The sequence below is a fragment of the Armigeres subalbatus genome, chromosome 1 (genome assembly GCF_024139115.2).
Source record: "Armigeres subalbatus isolate Guangzhou_Male chromosome 1, GZ_Asu_2, whole genome shotgun sequence".
Taxonomy (NCBI): Eukaryota; Metazoa; Arthropoda; class Insecta; order Diptera; family Culicidae; genus Armigeres; species Armigeres subalbatus.
In genome coordinates this window covers 4,998,486-5,021,473 of record NC_085139.1, presented here as the reverse complement: position 1 = coordinate 5,021,473, position 22,988 = coordinate 4,998,486, and the positions used below count along the sequence as shown (strand labels likewise).

Here is a 22,988-nt window from a genome sequence, read left to right as displayed (position 1 = left end):
TTCCTTAATCCCCTAATTTCTTAATTCTTTAATTCCTTAATTTCTCAATTCTTTATTTTTTAATTCTTTAATTCCATTAATCCTTTAATTCCTCAATTCTTTAATTCCTTAATTCCTTTATTCCTCAATTCCTTAATTCCTCAATTCCTTAATTCCTCAATTCCTTAATTCGTTGATTCCTTAATTCCTTAATTCCTTCATCCCTTAATTCCTTAATCCCTCATTCCTTAATTCCTTGATTCCTTAATTCCTTAATTCCTTCATCCCTTAATTCCTTAATTTTTTAGGTCCTTAACTGCCTATGATCGCATATTTGTAACAATCGACAAAAGTAGGCATGGAAGAAATTGAACGTTTAACCCTTATGCGGCCAACAAAAAAAACACACGTGTATGGCCAACAGGGTACCCGTGTTCCTATAAATTGATATTCTCATAACTTCAACAATTTTCAACCGATTTGGATAATTTTGACAGTTTTGGAAACAGAAACTCATATACTTTTTGCCCATTGTCAAGATTTACAGCTTATGCCAATGGTTATACAAGAAATCTTTGAAGTAAGGCTTTAGAGTCTACACGCGTAACCAAAGGCCATTCAACCAGTTTCAAATAAGCTATAAGCTCTTTGTGCTTCTTAGAATTGAAGGTGTTCATAGTATATGCTGCGGGTAATGCAAAAATCCCTGAAATGAGGTCTTAGTCATCCGAGAAATCTCTGGAGTAAAGCCTAAAGATCTACTCGCGTAACCAAAGGCCTATTATGCAAATTCAAATACGGTACATGCTCTTTGTGGTACTTAGCATAGAATGCGTTCACAGTTTATGTTCCGAGTCATCCAAGAAATCTCTGGAGTAAGGCCTTGAGGTCTACACTCGTAACCATGGGTCTATGGACTTGTCTTAAAAGTGGTACATGCTCTTTGCGCATCTTGAAATCAGATGTGATCACTACATATGTTCTGCGCTATCGAAGAAATCTCTCGGATAAGTCCTCATTGCATATGTTCATGGTCATCCAAGGGAACCCTGGAGAAGGCCTTCAGGTCTACATGCGTAACCAGAGATCTTTAAGATTGTTTCAAAAGTGGTGCATGCCCTTTGTGGTACATAGAAAAGAGCGCTTTCATTGCATATGTTGATGGTCATCCAAGAAAATCCTGGAAAAGGCCTTAAGATCTACACGCGTAACCAAAGATCTTTCAGATTTTTTCAAAAGTGTTACATGCCCTTTGTGGTACATAGAATAGATTGCGTCCATTGCATAGGTTCATGGTCATCCAAGAAAACCCTGGAATAGGCCTTTAAATCTGCATGGGTACCCAGAGATCTTTTGGCTTGTTTCAAAAGTGGTACATGCCCTTCGTGGTACATAGAATAGAATACGTTCAATGCATATGTTTATGGTCTTCCAAGAAAATGCTAGAATAGGCCTTAGGATATCCACACGTAACCAGATACCTTTCGGATTGTTTCAAAAGTGGCATATGCCCTTTGTGGTACATAGAATATACCGCTTTCATTGCATATGTTCATGGGTACCCAAGAGAACACTTGAACAATCCTCAAAAACTTCACGCGTAACCAGAGTTCTTTCGGCCTATTTGAATAGTTATACATGCCTTTTATGGTACGTAGAATACAATGCACCCATTTCAATTGTTCATGGTCATCCAAGAAAACCTTGAAGTAAGGCATTAGGATCTACACTAAAGATATATCAACCTGTTTTAAATTTGGTACATGCCTTTGGGGCCCATGAATAAAATGCGTTCATGGCATATGATAATGGTCATCCTAGAAATAAGTAAGGAGTAAGACTTCTAGGCTTACACGAATATCTAGAGGGTCTTTAAGGTCACTCCTTACGGAATCCAAGTTTCAAAGTGCTCGCGTTTTCGGGGGCACACCACTCGATACGGAAGCAACGCACAACTGTCATTTTTATTATTTCACGCATGCTGCGACTCAGCAAAGCTAAATCAACAAAAATGACAGTTGTGCGCCGCCTCCGTATCGATTGGTGTGCCCCGAAAACGCGAGCACTTTGAAACTTGGATTCCGTGAGGAGTGTCCTTGATCTAATTTTAATATGGTACATGATCTTTGCGATATTAGTCCGTTTTTTTCCCTCACGTTCTCGGCGTGAAGTTATATCGTTACAATTGATTTACATTTTGCATTTCCAAAGAATAGACAACTTCATATTAGTGATATGAATGAAGTTTGTATACTACCTGGAACCAACAACAACAAGACAACAATAACTACTTGGAATGCTAATATATCAAGATTAGGTTTCACATTTTGTTTACTCTTCAATAACTGCCCAGAGCTAATGACAACAACTTGAACTACTTGAAATGCAAACATATACCAATAGCCTTGCGTTCGTGGGTTGATCTGCAGATCATTTCTATATGAAGTTCATAGACTACCTAGTACCATGGCAAATAAAACTACAGCAGACGTTCGATAACTGCAAGTCATTTAACTGCAATGCTATTTAACTGCAATTCGATAGTTGCAACAGTTTTACAGTTATCGGACCGGTAAACTTCAAACCGATGTCAGACTCAATGACAGCTGCATTGCGCTGTGCATTTAGATGCACTTTTATTGCATCGGACGTCGATTGATAACCGTCTGACGTCTAGAGTGCGTTGTAGTTATCGAACGGCATTCGATAACTGAAAAGTAAACATTTTGCAGTTATCGATCGGCTACTGTACTAGGAGTGCGTACATTCATTCAGATGAGGTTGACCCGATTTTGTCACTCTCAGATTTTGTCTACCCCTGATTTTGCCTAACCCGATTTTATCACATTTTCGACCCAATTAGCCGCAAGCAATAAATATTTTCATGAATTAACTTTCACTGCCTGTAGCTTATTATGAATCATTTATGAGTACCTGTTAATAAGTTTGTAAGTCTCTTGATGATGATGATGATGATACTACCATCTATTGTAGCAAGGCACCTGCCGATAGCACTGGCCATATCTGACAAACGATTCGATCATGATTATACTACTGTTTGTATTTCATCAGACTCCTGTATGAAGGGCCAAAAATGGGTGGGGTGGTTCCATAAGCAGAGACAAGTAAGTTTGTAAGTCTCTTCGACAAAAAATACGGATTTCATTCACGTATTTTACCTTGCCTTCATTACGGAGCCCACGACTATGAAAATAACTACTTAAAATACAAACATATACCAAGAAGGGGTCTCACAACTTGTTTATTTTCAAATAACTGCCTCCATTAAGGAGGTGGATCCATCGACCTTGACTCTATTTCACTATCTCTATTGACTACCTGGAGCTTAAGACAACAACAAGAACTACTTGGAATACAAACATATACCAAGAGCGGGTCACAAAACTTGTTTATTCTTCGATAACTGCCTCCATTACGGAGATTGATCTACAGAACTTCGGTGGGGTTTGATCCCACAAAACCAGTACGCTAGACAGGTGTTTTCCCTACTAAGCTACGAAGGACCTCCGTCGTCCTCCGCAGCTTAGCGGGTACTGATGAAACCAAATTCACAGCACCGAGCATGTAGCCGAACTCTCGCAATACATTCTCATAACTAACTCTCTCATATATGTTTTTGTACAATGCCAACCAAGTAGGATGAGTATTTAGTATTATCTGGCTCCTACACACTTACTTCATCACCAACGGCGCTCGATGAAGTAGGGTTGTGTGAGATTGTGCCAGTTGGTCGTCAGATCCCAACCCGACCACATAAGCGAAGAGAGATCGCCTTTCGATTTCAGTACATTCAAAGTTAATTGCCTATGTTCCGGGTATTGAGCCACCCGGAGTGGAAATTAATTACTGTCTGAAACTCGATTATGCATATGCACAACATGTGATAGATTAAGTTCGGAAAAGTTATTGGAGGAAAACCGCTACCTTCCGTCCCTCCCTGTTGTTCTTCATTAACTGCATCCGTTACGGAGGTTGATCCAGCGACCTTGACTCTATGGAGTTCGTAGACTACCTGGAGCCCACGACAACAACAAGAATTACTTGGAATACAAACATATACAAAGAAAAGGTCACGTTACTTGTTTATTCTTCGATAACTGCCTCCATTACGGAGATTGATCCGAAGATCTTGACTGTATGGAGTTCGTAGACTATCTGGAACTTACGACAACAACAAGAACTACATGAAAAACAAACATATGCCAAGAAGGGGTCACAAAACAAGTTTATTCTTCAATAACTGCCTCCATTACGGAGGTTGATCCACTGACCTTGAATCTATGAAGTTCGTAGACTACCTGGAGCCCACGACAACAACCAGAACTACTTGGAATACAAACATATGCCAAGAAGGGATCACACGACTTGTTTATTCTTCGATATCTGCCTCCATTACGGAGATTGATTCGAAGACCTTGACTGTATGGAGTTCGAAATTACCTGGAACTCACGACAACAACAGGAACTACATGAAAAACAGATATTATCAAGAAGGGGTCACACAACTTGTTTATTCTTCATTAACTGCCTCCATTACGGAGGTTGATCCACAGACCTTGAACTTATGGAGTTTGTAGACTACCTGGAACCAATGACAACATCAAGAATTACTTGGAATACAAACAAATACCGAGAAGGGGTCACACAACTTGTTTTTTCTTCAATAACTGCCTCCGTTACTGAGGTTGATCCAAAGATCTTGACTCTATGGAGTTCGTAGACTACCTGGAGCCCACGACAACAACAAGAACTACTTAGAATACAAACATATACAAAGAAGGGGTCACGCAACTTGTTTATTCTTCGTTAACTGCCTCCATTAAGGAGATTGATCCGAAGACCTTGACTGTATGGAGTTCGTAGACTACCTGGAATCAATGACAGCAACAATAACTACTTGGAATGCAAACATGTTTTAAGAAAAGGTCATTGGATGACCCGGAACATATACTGTGAAAGCATTATATGCTATGCACCATAAAGAGCATGTACCGTTTTCGAATTTGCACGATAGACCTTTGGTTACGTCAGCAGACCATAAGATCTTATTCCAGGGATTTTTTGGATGACTGAGGCCTTACTCAGGGGTTTTTGGAGACCCAGAATATATACTGTGAACACCGACTATTCTAAGAAGCGCAATGAGCATGTAATATATTTGAAACTGGTTGATAGTTCTTCGGTTACGTGTGTAGACTCTTAAGCCTTACTTTAAAGATTTCTTGTATAACCATGGACAAAAGCTGTAAACCTTGACAATGGGCAAAAATTATACGAGTTTCTGTTTCCAAAACTCAAAATTATCTAAATCGGTTGAAAATTGTTAAAGTTATGAAAATATCAATTTATGGGAACACGGGTACCCTGTCGGCCATCCACGTGGTAAAAAAAATCAGATGCCCCTCCCCACGTCCCTCCTCACTGTATCAACGTGATTTTCTCACAGATGCTACATTTTATGGAGTTCTTAGATGTCACTGAGTTTCAGCTTTCAGCTATAAAAATTCATTGAAATATCACCACTTGAATTTGAAAAAGGAACACGGGTACCCCGTCGGCCGCATAAGGGTTAACAAAGTTCATTTATTTCTCCTTTTTTTATTCCCTTATTCCAACATTACTTGATTCCCTGATTCCTCAAATCTTTGTTTTCTTACTTCCTTAATTCCTTAATTCAAGTCAATAATTCTTTAATTCCTTTTTTATTCTCTAATTCCAACATTCATTAATCCCCTAATTTCTTAATTCTTTATTTTTTAATTCTTTTAATTCTTTAATTCCTCAATTCTTTAATTCCTTAATTCCTTTATTCCTCAATTCCTTAATTTTTTAATTCCTCAATTCCTCAATTCCTCAATTCCTTAATTCCTTAATTCCTTTATTCCTCAATTCCTCAATTCCTTAATTCCTTAATTCCTTGATTCCTTAATTCCTTAATTCCTTCATCCCTTAATTCCTTATTTTTTTAGGTCCTTAACTGCCTATGTTCGCATATTTGTAACAATCGACAAAAGTAGGCATGGAAGAAATTGAACGTTTAAGTTTGTGATATACATCAGTATGGAAATCTAATTAAATTTCCAAAAATCATCAAAAATTAAAGAAACACTTTTTTCAGTTGAAATTTTCCATAGCATCTTTTACATTACTTGTTATTTGAGTGCAAATTAATTGCGAATTTTTTTGTTCAAGGAATACGGCATACCGGCGATAGAATTTTCCAGTGTTACCGATATGCGGTCACTTCGCTCAATGTTACAAAACAACTTGATGGTTTTTCCAAGTTTCTGATTTCACTTAGTCAGCTTAAATAACTAACGATTTGGGGACGATCCCTAAGCTTAACTCAAAATCGCCGAAAATGCAAATGTTACAAATATGCGATCATGGGCAGTTAATTCCTCAATTTTTTATTGCCTTAATTCCTTAATTCCTCAATTCCTCAATTCCTCAATTCCTTAATTCCTTAATTTCTTGATTTCCTTATTCCTTAATCCCTTAATTCTTTAGGTCCTCAATTCCTTAATTCCTTCATTCCTTAATTCTTAACTCCTTAGATTTTTAACTCCTTAATACCTTAATTACTCAATTCTTTAGCTTAGCTTAAATTGTCTGTACACATCAATATCCTTAACCCTTATGTTACAAATTGCAACGCAGCGCAATATACACCGGGGCTCACCTGCCGGGGGAGAGAAGGACCAATGTTACAAATTGCAACGCAGCGCAATATACACCGGGGCTCACCAGCCGGGGGAGAGAAGGACCAATGCGTCCGATATACCACCGCTATTTTTACTAACGGCCACGCTAGCAATTCGGGTAAACACCACTTTTCACTGAACAACGGTTTCGACGGTTTACAAATTCAATTTATTTCCACGTGTTCTCTATCACGCTTACTTTACGAATGAATGCCTAAAGTTCAATTTGAATTTCTTCAACCGCGTTGCCTAGCAACCTACTTAGATTCTATGATTGCTTTGATGTATTGCATTAAAATTTAAAATTTTTGTTATAGCGCTCAGTAGCCTAGCAACTTGTTAATCTATGGTTGCTATGATTGGATTTTGTTCCCAACATCATCCCGAACCAAAGTAGAATTGCTCTGCAGAAGAATAATCTTATTTATCGGCCTTGTGTAGGTTGATTGTGAGGTACGAACCGTTACCGTCCTTACTTTGGCATCTGAACCATAGAATGCCTTTTCAATCAATCCCTTGGGCCAGCATCCTCTGTGCATACTTTCATCGACAATCATTACCAAATCTCCTGGTTTGTACTCATAATAGTTTCTATTGTCCTGCCACTTATTCCTCTTAATAAGTTCTGGTCTGTATGTAGATATCCACTTCTTCCAAAATCTATCTGCATACACTTGTGCATGTTTGTAAGCTGCTCTGCAATCTAGATCGCGTTCATCGAACTGGTGATCGTATTGCATGTGGTTGTTGCGTCCCAGAAGAAGCATGTTTGGTGTCAAAGGTTCTGGGTCTTGAGGGTCTTCAGATGTTTGAATCAACGGACGATTATTCAAAACATTCATAACTTCGCACAACGCTGTTCGAAGAACAAGATCTGTTGGGTGGCGCTCCTTCAGCATGACTTTTAGAGCCGTCTTCACGGAACGTACTAGCCGCTCCCAGCAGCCACCGAAATGAGGAGCTCCAGGAGGTATAAAGGACCACTCTACTCCTCTCACGCTCAAAGTTTCGTCTATTTGTCGGTGGTCCAGTTGTGCAATCAGTTTCTTCATTTCGTTGTTTGCTCCAGTGAAATTAGTACCGTTGTCCGTAAATAATTTCTTCGGCACTCCACGTACCGCCATGAAGCATCGTATCGCCATGATACAACTGGCGGTATCCAAAGATGGTACCACTTCTAGATGAACTGCTCGGCTGGTCATACAGGTAAATAGTACAACCCAACGTTTCTCCAAGTGTCTTCCTACTTTTACCATTAGAGGACCGCAATAGTCGATACCTGTATAACAAAATGCAAAGACACCAGGTGACGTCCGTTCAAGAGGTAAATCACCCATTTGTGTTACGTTTGGTTGCGCACGAAGTTCTCGACATTTCAAACACACCCTTGCTACTTTCCGTACTTGCGATCTCATGTGAAGTATCCTATAGCGCTGCCGTAGGTTATTGATCACAGTTTCCATTCCTTGGTGACCATTTGAAATATGGTACATCCTAATTAATAAAGTTGTAAAGCTATGATTATTCGGCAGAATTATTGGATTATTTATATCGAAAGCCGTTTCGCTACATTGAATCCGTCCTCTCATCCGTATGATTCCTTTATGTAGAAATGGAGAATATGTATATAACCGACTCGTTTTCTTCACAAACCCCTTTGTTTTCAAATCGGACAACTCTTGCCCAAACTCCTCCTGTTGGATCTTCGTGTACCACGCTTCTTTGGCTTGGTTTATGTCATGTACATCGATTTTAAACTGTTCAGGTTTTTCAATTTTACGCAGACCTAAAATTTTTTTCATTTTTAGGTAGTATGCTGTTGAGCGAATCAAGCGATTATAATCGGAAAATCGGCTGATGTTAGGCAGATCTTTCACCTCTGCGGCTGACGTTTGAAGACACGAAGTAAATTCTTCAGGATAACCTTCTAATTCCTCCAAGAAGTGTACCGATTCGTCACTGGACATGACGACATCATCTTCTAATGGCCACATATTACGAGGATGGTAAAGGAAGTCAGGACCATTCATCCATTCCGTAATACACGGAAACTTCGACGATTTTGTTCCCAAGTCCGCGACGTTCAAGTTCGATGGTATCCAATGCCACATACATGTGCTGTGACCGTTGTCTTTGATTTTCATCACTCGCGATCCCACGTAAGCTGTTTGCTTCTCCTTAGTGCTGAGCCAGCCAAGACAGATCTTGGAGTCTGTCCAGAAATGACAGGATGTTACCTCAACTTTTAGTTCGTCTTGTATTGTTCGCATTATCTGACTGGCCAGAACACAGCCTTGTAGCTCCAGGCGAGGAATGGTTTGTGATTTCAGTGGCGCCACTTTGGATTTTGCCATTACAAGAGCAACGTGTGATTTTTCGTTACATCTATGGACCAGGTACACCGCACAGGCAAAGGCTTTATCGCTTGCGTCGCAGAACGCGTGGAGTTCAACATTTTCGAAAGCTGTGAGCTCCGGGAAGTAGTATCTCGGAATACGGACTTCACCCAATCTTGCGGTTTCGGTTAGCCATTCCTTCCACTTTGGTATCAAACCATCGGGCAACGAATCATCCCATGCCACCTGGAGACGCCACAGCTCTTGGAATAATATTTTCAAGTGTATAGTGATGGGACTCAGTATGTTCAGAGGATCAAATATGCTCATCATGAATTTAAGTAGTTCGCGTTTTGTGGGGATCTGCTCTCCAGATCGGAATGTTCTTCCTAGCTGAGGAAATTGCATTGAGAAAACAAACTCATCTGTATCCAAATCCCAGTTTAGTCCGAGTATTTTTGCATGACTATCATCTGTATCTACGCGAAGGGAAGGATCAATAGATTGAATCACTGCTTGTGCATTCGAACGGAACTTCACCAATTTGAATCCTCCTGCTTCGTGTGCAACAATCACGCGCTGAATAAGATCCACTGCCTCTTGTACAGAATCCGCACAGTCAAAATAATCGTCAACATAATGCTGCTCTACTATAGCTCGCTCGACACCCGGAAGCCGTTCTTCAACTTCCTTCGCATTGAAGTTTTTGATGTACTGCGCTATGGACGGAGAGGAAACCGCCCCAAAAATCATCACATTCATTACGTAGATCCCTGGATCATCAGTTCTGTTTAATCCTCGCCAGAAGAATCGTTGAGAATTTTGATCCTGCGGTCGTATGTAGATTTGGTGGAACATCTCCTGTATGTCCGCCATGAAAGCGATCTTCCTCCCGATCAGCTTCTGTTGATTCAATTTGTCCATGTACCGTCCAACCTAGATGACAACGCGTCTAGAGATGTCGTAAAATCCCGATTAATCGATTAGTTACTAATCGATTACTCTTGATTCTTGTCGATTATTGAATCGATTAATCATTGTATAGTAATCGATTCAAAACTAATCGATTATAACAACGATGAATCGATTAATCGAAATAATCAATTAATTTTCGACATCCTTATGATGTCGTAAAATTCTGATTAATCGATTAGTAACTAATCGATTACTCACGATTCATCTCGATTATTGAATCGATTAATCATTGGGTAATAATCGATTCAAAATTAATCGATTATCACAACGATGAATCGATTAATCGAAGTAATCGATTAATTTGCGACATCTCTAAACGCGTCAGCTGTAGACCGTGAAGTGAGTATTGGATAGTTTTCAAAGGAACAATTAGACCAGCATTGTTAGATCCAATTAACATCCTCGGAACAGCACCTTGAATAGCTTCCAGCTTGCCTTCATCTAACAGCGGATACAGGCCCCGTATTTGTTCCATGTCCAAATTCACTTTCGGCAGATTAATTCCTTTGATGGTACGCACATTGTTAAGCTGATGCCACTTGGATTGCTCAGACGGCCCTGATATTTGTAGCGAAAGTATCATCGAGTCTTCATCTCTGTGAGTGATTCCGTTCGTCCAACGATAGGTAACTGGATTTACCGGACCAGACAGGTTCATCACATCAGCCAGGGATGCGTCAATCATTGAACTGGATGACCCCTCATCGAATAGTGCGAAAATTTCGAGTATTTCACTACCGCTTCGGATTCGAACTTTACCTACGCGAAGCAAGGTGTTTGAACTTCTTGCAGTCAGGTGGCATAGGTTTTCAGCTGATTCAGATTCGATGCTCGCTTTGCGAGTTGATTGCTTTGGAATATCATCCGAGTGTACCAACTCGTGATGATTCTTGCTACATACCGAACACGTCTTATTCGATGTGCATTTCTGACGATTTTGGTCTGCCTTCAGACAGACATAGCAAACTTTACAAATTCTAGCCGTAGACCGACGCTGTTGCACTGAGAGTTTGCGGAATTTTTCACACTTTGCCAAAGAATTGTGGTCCGTCGCGCTGCATAGGGGACACTTCGTTTCTGCGTTCTCGTTATTGACGTAAAAAACTGGTGCTTTCTGCTTCGTAGTCGATATTTGCTTGCGCCCAGCAAATACAGGATTTATGCTTGCTAACTGGTTGTCCATTTCTTCCTCCAACCACCGCAAAAATGCCTGGAAGTCAACGATTTCGTTTGTCCTCAACAGTTCAGCCTTATATCGGATCCACATTTGTTTGCTAAAGTTGGGAAGCTTTTCGACTAGATGTGCTATTAGCTCAGGATTCATCAAATATGCGTCTGCCCCGACGTTTCTCAGCGCTACTGCAGTACCAACTACGGTATTGAAAAAAAATCTGAACGACTCAATGTTCTCGTCTTTGATATAATCCAGCTTCCGTAGTACCTCCAGTCGGTTCGCAACAACCCATTCCGTGCGCCCAAAGTTTGATTTCACCATTTTCATAATTTGGTCTACGTTTTCAGCTGATGATAATAAAGCTTCAACAGTTTCACGCGCTTTTCCTTGCAAAGCAATGTTTAGTCTACGCAAATTATCGCGATTGTTAAGTTTAAACTCGTTTTCGAAAACGGGCCAGTCCATAATATTCCCACTAAACGCAGGCAGCTCTCTTACATGTCGAGTTTGTAGAGCTTTGAATGCTTGGGAAAGTAAATCCGTCATGTCTGGTGAGACATCAGCATTACGTGGAAGGTCACTCCTTGTGTTGGGATTTATTGTAGGTTGTTCATTCCAGTTAGGCAAAGGAGACGTATGTATACCGAAATCCAGACCAGTGGGATCACGATTATTGTTCACTACACTTTCCACCCAATCGTTCACTCGATTTGTTGAACTGTTCGTATTGGACCATTGACTCGACACACTTGAATGGGATCTTAACTCTTCCATTAGCATTACCCGTTCTCGCTTTTTCTTCAAATATTCAATCTGTTTCTGCTGTTTCTTCAATTCTAAATTTTTCCTTATCTCCAATTCTTGCAATTGCGTTTCTGCCTGAATTCTGTCTGTCTCTAAGGATGCCCTAAGCTCCTCATCTTCTAACTGCTGACTTAATTCTAAGGCCCTGATTTGTTTGGTTGACATACTTTCTAAGGATGAGTGTTTACTCCTCCCATATTGTCTAGTGGTTAGGATATCCGGCTCGAAGGACCAATGTTACAAATTGCAACGCAGCGCAATATACACCGGGGCTCACCTGCCGGGGGAGAGAAGGACCAATGTTACAAATTGCAACGCAGCGCAATATACACCGGGGCTCACCTGCCGGGGGAGAGAAGGACCAATGCGTCCGATATACCATCGCTATTTTTACTAACGGCCACGCTAGCAATTCGGATAAACACCACTTTTCACTGAACAACGGTTTCGACGGTTTACAAATTCAATTTATTTCCACGTGTTCTCCATCACGCTTACTTTACGAATGAATGCCTAAAGTTTAATTTGAATTTCTTCAACCGCGTTGCCTAGCAACCTACTTAGATTCTATGATTGCTTTGATGTATTGCATTAAAATTTAAAATTTTTGTTATAGCGCTCAGTAGCCTAGCAACTTGTTAATCTATGGTTGCTATGATCGGATTTTGTTCCCAACACCTTAAATGCGCAATGTTGTTTTAAAACAACAAACCGAAAATACGTTTAATGTTAATAATTTCAATGGTTATTTACGTTAAAAATATTTCCAACGATTTCTAAAAAAATCGCCTTGCGCCTTTAAGGGTTAATTACTAAATTTTTTAATCTCTTAATTCCTTAATTCCTTAATTCTGTAATTTCTTAATATCCTAATTCCTTATTTTTTTCGTTAATGCATTAATTCCTTGATACCGTAATTCCTTGATTCTTTATTTCCTTAATTACCTAACTTCTTAATTCTTTGAGTCTTTAATTTCGTTATTCCTTAATTCCTCAGTTCCTTAATAGTTTAATCCTTAAAATAAATTTGTACAAAATTCTAATACCAAACTTATTTTTGTTAAAGTCTTGTATAAATGCTGCACAAACAAACTATAATAACGCATTTGTGTAGAGGAACTGATCCGTTTTCCATCTCACTTTTTGATAACATTCGTACTCAATACTGAAAAAAATCACAAAAATAAGGAACTGCGAATACCTTTTCATTGCTTTGTTTTTCGTGGGATGAATATCGGAGCTATGAGATGAAGTCTAGAAACAGTAATCCTATATGACAGGTTGTTATACATAATTGAGAATGATACATGTAATTGTATTATTCTTGTGCTGCCGACAGGAATCTCGGGATTTTACTTTTTTATGTTGGATTCCACAATTTATCTATTTACCAGAGCATTAATGATTAATCATAGATTTAATCATGATTAATGAATAATGGGTTATTTAATCATTATTCATTAATCATAATCATCCAAAAATATGATTTAATCATTAGTCACTAATCGTTAATCATATACTTTTACATTCAATCATTAATCACTAATCGTATTCATAATAGTTTTAAGCTTATTTATTAATCATCAATTTTAATCATTGCATACATTGCTTTTATTCATCAATCTTTAATCATAATCATATAATGCTATACCTTTCAATAACCCAATTTGAGAGAAAGGTTTCTTGACTATTGATCACTGTACAAATCATTCAATTTGATTATTCATTATCACTATTCATTAATCATATCGATCGTTAATCATTAATCATACACATATTCTGTCAACATTTAATCACGATCGGTAATCTTTAATCATACTTCAAACGTTTTATTCATTAATCATAATCGTTAATCATCGTAAAAAAATATTTTATTCTTTAATCATAATCTTTAATCATTGTCAAAAATGAATAAATCATCAATCATAATCGTTAATCATAGAGTTAAATGATTTAATCATTACCAATTTAATCATTCATTGGAAGCTTTATTCATTAATGCTCTGCTATTTACCGAACAAATTTGTTTTGACTCTCTGCTTGAAATACCAACGTTTTAATAAAATAGTAAAACCATTACAATTGATTTGTATTTGCTGTGAAACAACTTAGCAAATTAGCGCTATTTTACATCATACCACATCGTGTTCACACTTTCGCTTTTGCTGTTTGCATTAAGCGTGCCTGAATACAGCATATAGGGTTATGCGCTAATTCGTCTATGGCGCTAGTATCCGTCATATCAAATTCTAAATCACTAAATACTCACGAATCGTAAACTAACATAATAAACTAATCATCTGGCGAGATAGAAAAAAGTGTACACTACGATCTGCATTCATTTAAATTACATTCCGGTGTTACTTACTTGAAATACAGTTAAATTTAACTTTGCGACTGTGACTTTTTGCACAATTTCCTACGCGTTCACAGCATATGTTCTTGGTCATCCAAGAAATCTCTGGAGTAAGGCCTTTCGATCTACACGCGTAACTGAAGATCAATTTTCCGGTTTCAAATATGGTACATGCTCTCTGTAGTACAAAGAACAGAATGCGTTCACAGCATATGTTCTTGGTCACCCAAGAAATCCCTGGAGTAAGGCCTTTCAATCTACACGCGTAACTAAAGATTAGTTTTCCGGTTTCATGGTACATGCTCTCTGTAGTACAAATAACAGAATGTGTTCTTAGCATATGTCCTTGGTCATCCAAGAAATCTCTGGAGTAAGGCCTTTCGATCTACACGCGTAACTAAAGATCAATTTTCCGGTTTCAAATATGGTACATGCTCTCTGTAGTACAAAGAACAGAATGCGTTCACAGCATATGTTCTTGGTCATCCAAGAAATCTCTGGAGTAAGGCCTTTCGATCTACACGCGTAACTGAAGATCAGTTTTCCGGTTTCAAATATGGTACATGCTCTCTGTAGTACAAAGAACAGAATGCGTTGACAATTGACGTTGACAACGGGTACATTACATTTACAAAACAGGCCTGTAAATCATTGGTTACGCGTGTAGATCTGATGACCTTCACCTCAGGGATTTCTTGGATAACCGTGAAGATCTTCCATATGCAGATTCTATCATATGTACCACAACGGATACATTACATTTACAAAACAAGCCTGTAGATCATTGGTTATGCCTGTAGACCTGATGACCTTCACTTCAGGGATTTCTTGGATAACCGTGAAGATCTTCCATACGCACATTATATCATATGTACCACAACGGGTACATTACATTTACAAAACAGGCCTGTAAATCATTGGTTACGGGAATTAGCTCACTACCATACCTACTTCTGATTTGCAGCCACGCCACATGTCCACGTCTATGGACGAATCCAAGTAAAAATAAGAAGAAGACACACGACGATGTTAACTGTGACAGATCCTATAGCACAGCATAGAAAGATCATTTCAAAATGCTTAATATAATAAATTCTAGACAAAATGTAATTAAAATCTGATTCACGTATGATACGGAAAAAGTTCCGAACTGTATGATAGATACATTTTTGAAAAATAAATGCCAAAAAATAAGCTTTCAAATATGAGGTTAAGACGCTCTAAAAATAAATAATCATTCCAAATATGTAGGGTAACCGGCGGTAATGTTGGCCCTGGATGTAACATTGGCTCATCACGCAAATAAATCAATATTTCAGTGATAATACGTCAATTTGCAGGGAGATATTAACCACTGCTTCTTTAGAAAAGTGTATCAAACACACATCTGCTTCATAACTCTAGATTTAAACACTTCTTAAGCTATTAAAAACAATTATCTTGCGTGAAAAATCACTTTGACTCGGTTTTTTAGCAGCCATGTTTCGTTGACTTATGCAGGCTGGCTGTGCTAGAGTTTTTCTTTTGCCCAATAAAAGAGTTTTCTGAATGAACATACCTGCTTTCGCACTTCAGATGAATGGATATCAACCACACTATGTCAGCAATCATTTTTATTTCACAATTTCCAATAGTATAGCGACATAATTAATCAAAACTTTTTTGGACAATACTGGGGGCACCCGTATCCAAATAATGGCATACGCTTTCCATTTGTAGCACTACGTTAGTATAGGTGAAACTCTAAAATCAAAACATTCTCACCAATAACCCGTACTGGAGAAAATAACCGAAAGCTGCAGATAGAATATCCGATGCTTGCGATTAGGTTGCTGAGAATTTTTGTAAAAACAGGTTAATCCACTCAGCGGTTAAGTTTCATTCGCAAATTACATAACGCTAAACTCAACCCACACCAAGCCTCTAGTAATGCTTCATGTATGGTAGGGTTCTGAAATTTATAAAGTAATTAACGCTCAGACAATTACCCTCCCACAGCCTAAAACATTATGTAGTAAAATAATTGCCTACCTTACGGCTTCCAAACACGATTGAAGCAAAAGCGATTCAAGCATCAACCTTTCGTGGTTCGATACAACATTTTCTTCATAATTTCGCAAATAAATGATTCAGTTAGTGCATGAATATTTAATTTTATCATCTTTCGCACGATACCTACAAACATTTTCTCATTTAATAATGGATAGATACAATGGATCGTATGTTTCATTAGATAAACTTTCAACGTCATTTCATGTGAATAATTTCAAGTCAAATTACTTGACAAATACCTTCATCATAATTTAGATTTATTATTGCTTGCAAAAAGTATTTTGATCTGTAAAATGATACCGAAAAAGTATTCTTTCAACTCGGGAAGTTGAAACACGTGAGAGTTTTGAGAGGATTCACAACAGCTGATCGATATAAAGAGGAGTGGAATTAAACGCACGTACCAATCATGAAACTTCAATGCAGGCAGAGTTAAAAACAAGCATCCAATAATTGTATTTATGAATGATTGTGTAATAATATCAGGAAGTTGGCACAGTTATAACTGTTTATGCACACTACAAAGCAAGGAATTGCTTACAATAAGTTTTACAATTGGCTTTCTTCAGTAGTGCGTTATGCATCATCCCCACCTAAAGCATTGTTTACGGTTTGGAAAAAAGTTTCTTTGAGAGTATCGCGAGAGCGAGAGCAACACAACTGCCATGGTTTCAACTAGCAGTAAATCTCAAAATTATGCGGCAGCCAATAATTAACGTATGCAATTTGTTTGAAGGCACAACTTGAGGGCTAGAACATGTAGCCTTTTTGCAATTGTAGTTTTTAATACAGTTTTCATTTTTCTAAACTTCTCCACTTGCAAATATGGTAAATACTTGGGAAATAAATGAGTCATATAATAATATTTTCGTTAGCATGTCCTTGGTAAGCGTGCTATTGGGGAATCTAAAACGCACTCTCACAATCAGTGTGGTAGTATTTTACATGCAACCAATTAGAATTCACGCTCAATAAGATGATTTGATTTTCTCTATTTGTTTGCATGCTGCCTTTATTCAACGCAAGCAAAATGACTGGTACTATAAACAGCAACCCATCTTTATCTTTCGTATGTTCGAAATCAACAATCACTCGTCCTAAGTGGGCTGAAAAATGATCCACCTGATAGGGACAAGGATGCCGACCTTTTGTCCATTTCTCTCGAGACTTTCGCTGGTTTAAATGAGATATTGCGGACATACATCGTCGTATTTTGCTGTTTGGCGTCAAAACCAAATGTAAGCAAGCCGGCTGGTGGAATAATTTTGGTTGGAAATGCAATATATGAAGATTTATAACGATAAATGTGCTCAACCGTAGCATAATGGGCCAAGGTTTGAGCCGTTACCCCTACTTCAGAACTTTTTCCGTATCGTACATCAATCAGATTTTAATTACATTTTATCTTGAATTTATTATATTAGGCATTTTAAAATGATCTTCCTACGCTGTGCTGTAGCTGTAGGATCTGCCACAGTTAACACCGTCGTGACCGTGTGTCTTCTTGTGTTTACTTGGATTCGTCACGCAAGATAGACACTACTGGATGGTCACCGATTTCCAGCCGATCTAAATGTTTATGTTACAATTATGTCCCCTTCCGGGGCGGTCAAAAATTGCCATAGCGGACGGTATTTCACGTCCTCAAGGCGGGGTATTGGTATTAGTTTTCAACTAGCAATAATCGCACCTCGGTTGTACCTCATTGGTTACGATATCGCCACTGCGCAAAGCTAACTCAACCAGGGCCGCCGGCCGCCACTCGACTCCGGAGCGCCATTCTACGCTAGCGAAATTTTTCCGTTTCAATCGTGTTTTTCCTCACCAGTTTTCACTACCTCTTATTCTCCTATTGGATTCAGAGGAGCGGCTTCGCTGCTGTTATTCTTTTCCGTTTTATTCACAACCGCACGCGGTTGTCTTGCCGCGAGTGCGCCGAAAAACAACCGAAAAGAGGGCTGCTTCTTCTTTTATAGAAAACACGCGGCACAGCACAGCTGCCTGCAACCGGCACCCTCCTGCAGAGAGAATGCTTACACGCTCTCTACCTCTGGAACGAATGTGTGGTGTCGGTGTGCTTTAGCGCGATAGTGTGAGTATGACTCATAAAGTCAGAAAAGAGAATCCCATTCAGAACGAAATGGAACGTTATAAATGTGTTTCAAATCCAAATAGAGTAGTTGCATTCCAGTTGGAATCTGACACATGCACGAGAATGGGAATGGAAATGGGAAAATAATCATCTTTATATTGATCGAAATTACGAAGCAACGCTCTTCAGTGAATGTACGAATACGACAAGGTGAATGTTTAATTGAGTTTTTAGTTAAATGATATTATAATAATTCATTATATTGGAATTATTATGAAAGTCAGGAATGTAAGTATACACAATATCTGAATCAGCATTTTATAATTTAATTTTTCTATCGTCCTAGATTCATTCAAGTTTGTGCTGAACCACCAAATATTTGTTCAACGATGTACACAGTTTTTACTGAAAAGCTATTTCATTATTTTGATTGTTAAATCCGATCAGTTTATTTTATTTGGTTTAGGTGAGTGTTATGAAATGTATGCATATTAATTCTATTTACCAGGAAATCAATTAATCGGAAAAGAAGATCCAATCATATAGCGTCATCCAAGATCTCACTAAAAATAAATTTTGGTCCATAACTAGTATATTCGATAACACATAATCCCATAAACAACTGAATATTTGAAACTACAAAAATGATTTGCGTTGTAACGGAGTATTTCATACAGATAGCTGACATGTAAATATATTGTTGGATTTTATTACCCCAACTACTTATGGATTAATATTTGGAACTTAATAGCAACCAAATTGGGGATGCAAAATTATAAATCGTGGAAACTACCAGCTACCATTGTCGGCCACGCCCATCTTTTCCGTTACGAGGGAAGGAAAGGAAATGATGATATGACCACATATGACATCTACTTAACGATACAGTTAAGTCACCAAAACCCTCATAGATGTCAAGGAGTTAGATGTTTGGAATGGATCATAGTTTAGGTGGTTTAGGAGTATCATCATAAGCAAATGCTGAATTTAAAAAACTACAAAAAATTAATCACAAACGTTGCGAGATGAGTTCTTAATCTATTTATGATCTCATCTATTATTATAGGTAATAATGTGTAATGCATTTCATCAAAACCTACCGTAGTCAAATCCGTATCAGGGTTGTACGGAATGGATACCGCTCGTGGTTTCAGCCAGGTGAACGGATTCCAGAATGGCGTTATCGCCTCGTTCGAGCTGCTAAAGGTTCCACTGGTCGTCGGAGCACGATTTCCCGTGGTCACACCAAAAAACGCAGTGGACACATCCACCGATGGCTCCCCGAGGGACTGCGGCGACTCAGCTGTAGTGTCCAGATAGTTCTGTGCCGTCGCCGCGGTCGACATCAGCTGATTGATGATGTTATCGAAGATGCTTTCACCTGCTGCAACTGTTGGCAGTCGACCGTTGCCAAAGCAGCAGAGGAGCACCAACCAAACGACTGCCGCACAGTTCGCGTTAGCCAAGGTCATGGTTATGCTGCCAGGTGAGAACCGGTTCCCGGTGTCTTAACGAGCGCGCTTTATTGATGAATTCACGATGGATTTTTATGCCACTGGTTGGTGTTTTTGTTTTCTGCTGTGAAAGAGGACACTGAAGAAAGCCGGTTCAGGTTGACATATAGAGTAGCAGAAAATCTCTGTCGCTGGCTTCCGTCACGGCGCATATATAACGGGAACCGATCACCTAGCAAAGTGGCTTACTTTATCGTACAATATAGGCCAAGAGGTTTAGTTTGTTGATCTTTAGACTTTCGTACGAATCGCCGGTTCAAAAGCCAATCCGATAACCACAACAATGAGTTTAGCTATCAAGTAGAAGTAAACGTCTCGTATAAACACGGAATTCAATGACTCATCAAACAATTCCCTTCGGAATCAAATACACTCGCGGCGTTGATGTCTCAGAAAAGACGTAAAACAGCAATTCGATTATCAACCTTAATCACAACTGTATGTAAACATGATACTCCTTGTTATGCATAATTGCGTTCGAATTGTGATAAAGAGTTCGGTCAAAAGTCAAACTCTGAATTAGTTAGATCCTGTTGGTCTTCCAGCGTGTGTAACAACAAGCGCTTCCTCAATCACTGATACACTCTTTGTAATGAGATTCAATTGACTTTTCAATCGCCTCAGTAGCAAAACTTTCACGCCCGAACTTTCAAAGATGTCACTCAGTTTACGAAAACGGCTGAAATACACTCACTGTTTGTACACAAATATGCACAGCACAGGATTATTCAACAACCAGTCGTGTTGCACCAACACAATATTTTCCGAGCGTTTTAGGTCCAGAGCTAATCAAAAAATAAGTCCTAATTGGCCCACGTCGTGGGAAAGACTGATTATGAACGGACGGGTTCGCTCCATTGCAAGCTTGTGTTCCATCCATTCAGAAGGAGTCCGTCCGAGATGCTCTTTTCAGCATGTGCGGGAAAAGGGATGAATAGCGAGCAGAATAGGGAGAGCCGCTCGAGAGAAAGTGCTGCGGCCTGCATGATGTGACTATTAAGCAGGGATGCCAGGCGAACGTGCGATGTGGATGATTTAGTCAGCTTGATTAATTCCAATTCATTCATATTAATAAGGCTTACAAGCTTTCAATGGTTAGAATGTTGATAAATCATATACTTTAGGTAGAACTGATGTTGAATATTATCTCCGGAAAATAAGAGCAACGAAAACGAGAGCTAAGATTATTGCGACGAAGAAGACAACTCTCGGTGCATGGAACTTTAGATGCCTTAACCTCATCCTAATCCAATTAAACCTCTGCGTCTCCACGAAAACTACATGGAGGAACATTAGTTAGTTGGTAGGCATCGTTGGATCTGTATTTACTCTAATAGTTGATGCAAACGTGTCAGTTTCAAGTGTTGGTGATTTTTTATTTATTTATTCAGACTAGGCCGAAGGCCGAAGTGGTCTGTGCGGTATATAAGAATCTGCGGAGGGTCCGCAAATCATCTTCCACCTGATCGATCCACCTTGCCCGCTGGGCACCTCGCCTTCTTGTGCCCGTCGGATCGATGTCGAGAACCATTTTCACCGGATTACTGTTCGTCATTCTGGCTACTGTCCCACCGCAGTCGATCGATTTTTGCGGTGTGAACGATGGATGGTTCTCCCAGCAGCTCATGCAACTCGTGGTTCATTCGCCTCCTCAACGTACCGTCCGCCATCTGCACCCCACCATAGATGGTACGCAGAACTTTCCTTTCGAAAACTCCAAGTGCGCGTTGGTCCTCCACGAGCATCGTCCAGGTCTCGTACCCGTAGAAGACTATCGGTCTAGTGATATGATGTCTGTCTGTGTGTATGTGTGTGCGTGTGTGCATGTATGTGCGCAAAATAAAACTCACTCATCTTTTAGGCACTTATCTAGATCCGATTTGCATAGCATAGCATAGCATAGCATAGCATAGCATAGTTATGGTGTACTTCGTAGATTGGACACTAGTGATACTCATGTTTCTCTTTTGAAATCCTTATTCAGATTGCTATCAGAAATCAAGGTGGGTGTGGTCCTTGATTTCAATCTAGGATAAAAATCACAAAAGCATGAGGATTACTACTCCTGGCCACGCCCATCTTCACCGTAACTTGGGAGGGGAAGGAAGTGTTGGTGTAGTACTTACTTAACGAGAGGCCCCCGACTCAGCGACACCCTCATAAGTACCACGGAGTTGGATATTGGGGAAGGTATTCGTTGGGTCAGGATTTGCCTGTAGCTGACAATGTGACCGTGGTAGATCTTACACCGCAACACACCACGCAAAGGTGTCTACCCAGCGTTACGGGGATCCGGATCCGATTTGTTTGCAATAAGTTGCATTCGACGGATAATTCTTTTCTATTGAAAATTGGCCAGACCGGGCTATGGGATCAAAAGTTATGGCCAAAATACGATTTATATACAAAAAAAAACGCTAAGAAAATCTTACTCATTTTTTTTTAGTAAGGCACAAATACCGCTAGGTGGATCAATCAGGGTTTTGTTATAGAGCGATCACTATGATCACATGGGGCTCGTAGCTGATGCGGCATCCTTGTTAAGCGTACTCAGTTGCCATTCCGCCTTTTAGTTCCGCCACAGTACAATTCCATAAAGGGAGGATCAAAATACGATACAAATTCATCTACAGGCCTTATAACGGTGGTTTGCTATTGCAGAAAACAACATCTTCTTTTCCACTAACTTCTAACACAATTATGAGTTTATTTTCTCTAACATCCTAAAAGTCAAAGAAAATATTAGGGGCAGCAGGGACTATGTCCAAGGGCTTGACGACCCCTCCCCATGGCCACTGCGAGTTGGGGGCCTGCCTAGGATATGGTGGGGTTTGACAGTGGGCCCTGTTAAACCTCTACAAAATGCTGCATGTGTCTATAAGCAGGCACATCGGGATTAATACCAGTGAGATCCTGATTACGGTATACTGGTCACGGCAAGCGGCAAGCGGTAATGCAAAATAAACGACATGTAAAATTAA

At 39.3% G+C, this 22,988-nt stretch overlaps 1 protein-coding gene and 1 non-coding gene across 2 annotated transcripts in view; both read right to left on the bottom strand.

Annotated features, from left to right (window-relative positions):
- Positions 1-20,849, bottom strand: part of LOC134220046 (lipase 3-like) — a 56,358-nt gene extending 35,509 nt beyond the window's left edge. The window contains exon 1 of the mRNA XM_062698993.1: positions 19,594-20,849. Coding sequence (XP_062554977.1) covers positions 19,594-19,965 — 372 coding nt within the window. The 5' untranslated portion in view covers positions 19,966-20,849. The remainder of the gene's footprint in view (positions 1-19,593) is intronic.
- On the bottom strand, positions 17,996-18,136 carry LOC134208433 (U4 spliceosomal RNA). Its single transcript, XR_009978667.1, has one exon. It is a non-coding gene; the product is annotated as a U4 spliceosomal RNA (small nuclear RNA).
- Positions 20,850-22,988: the final 2,139 nt, after the last annotated feature.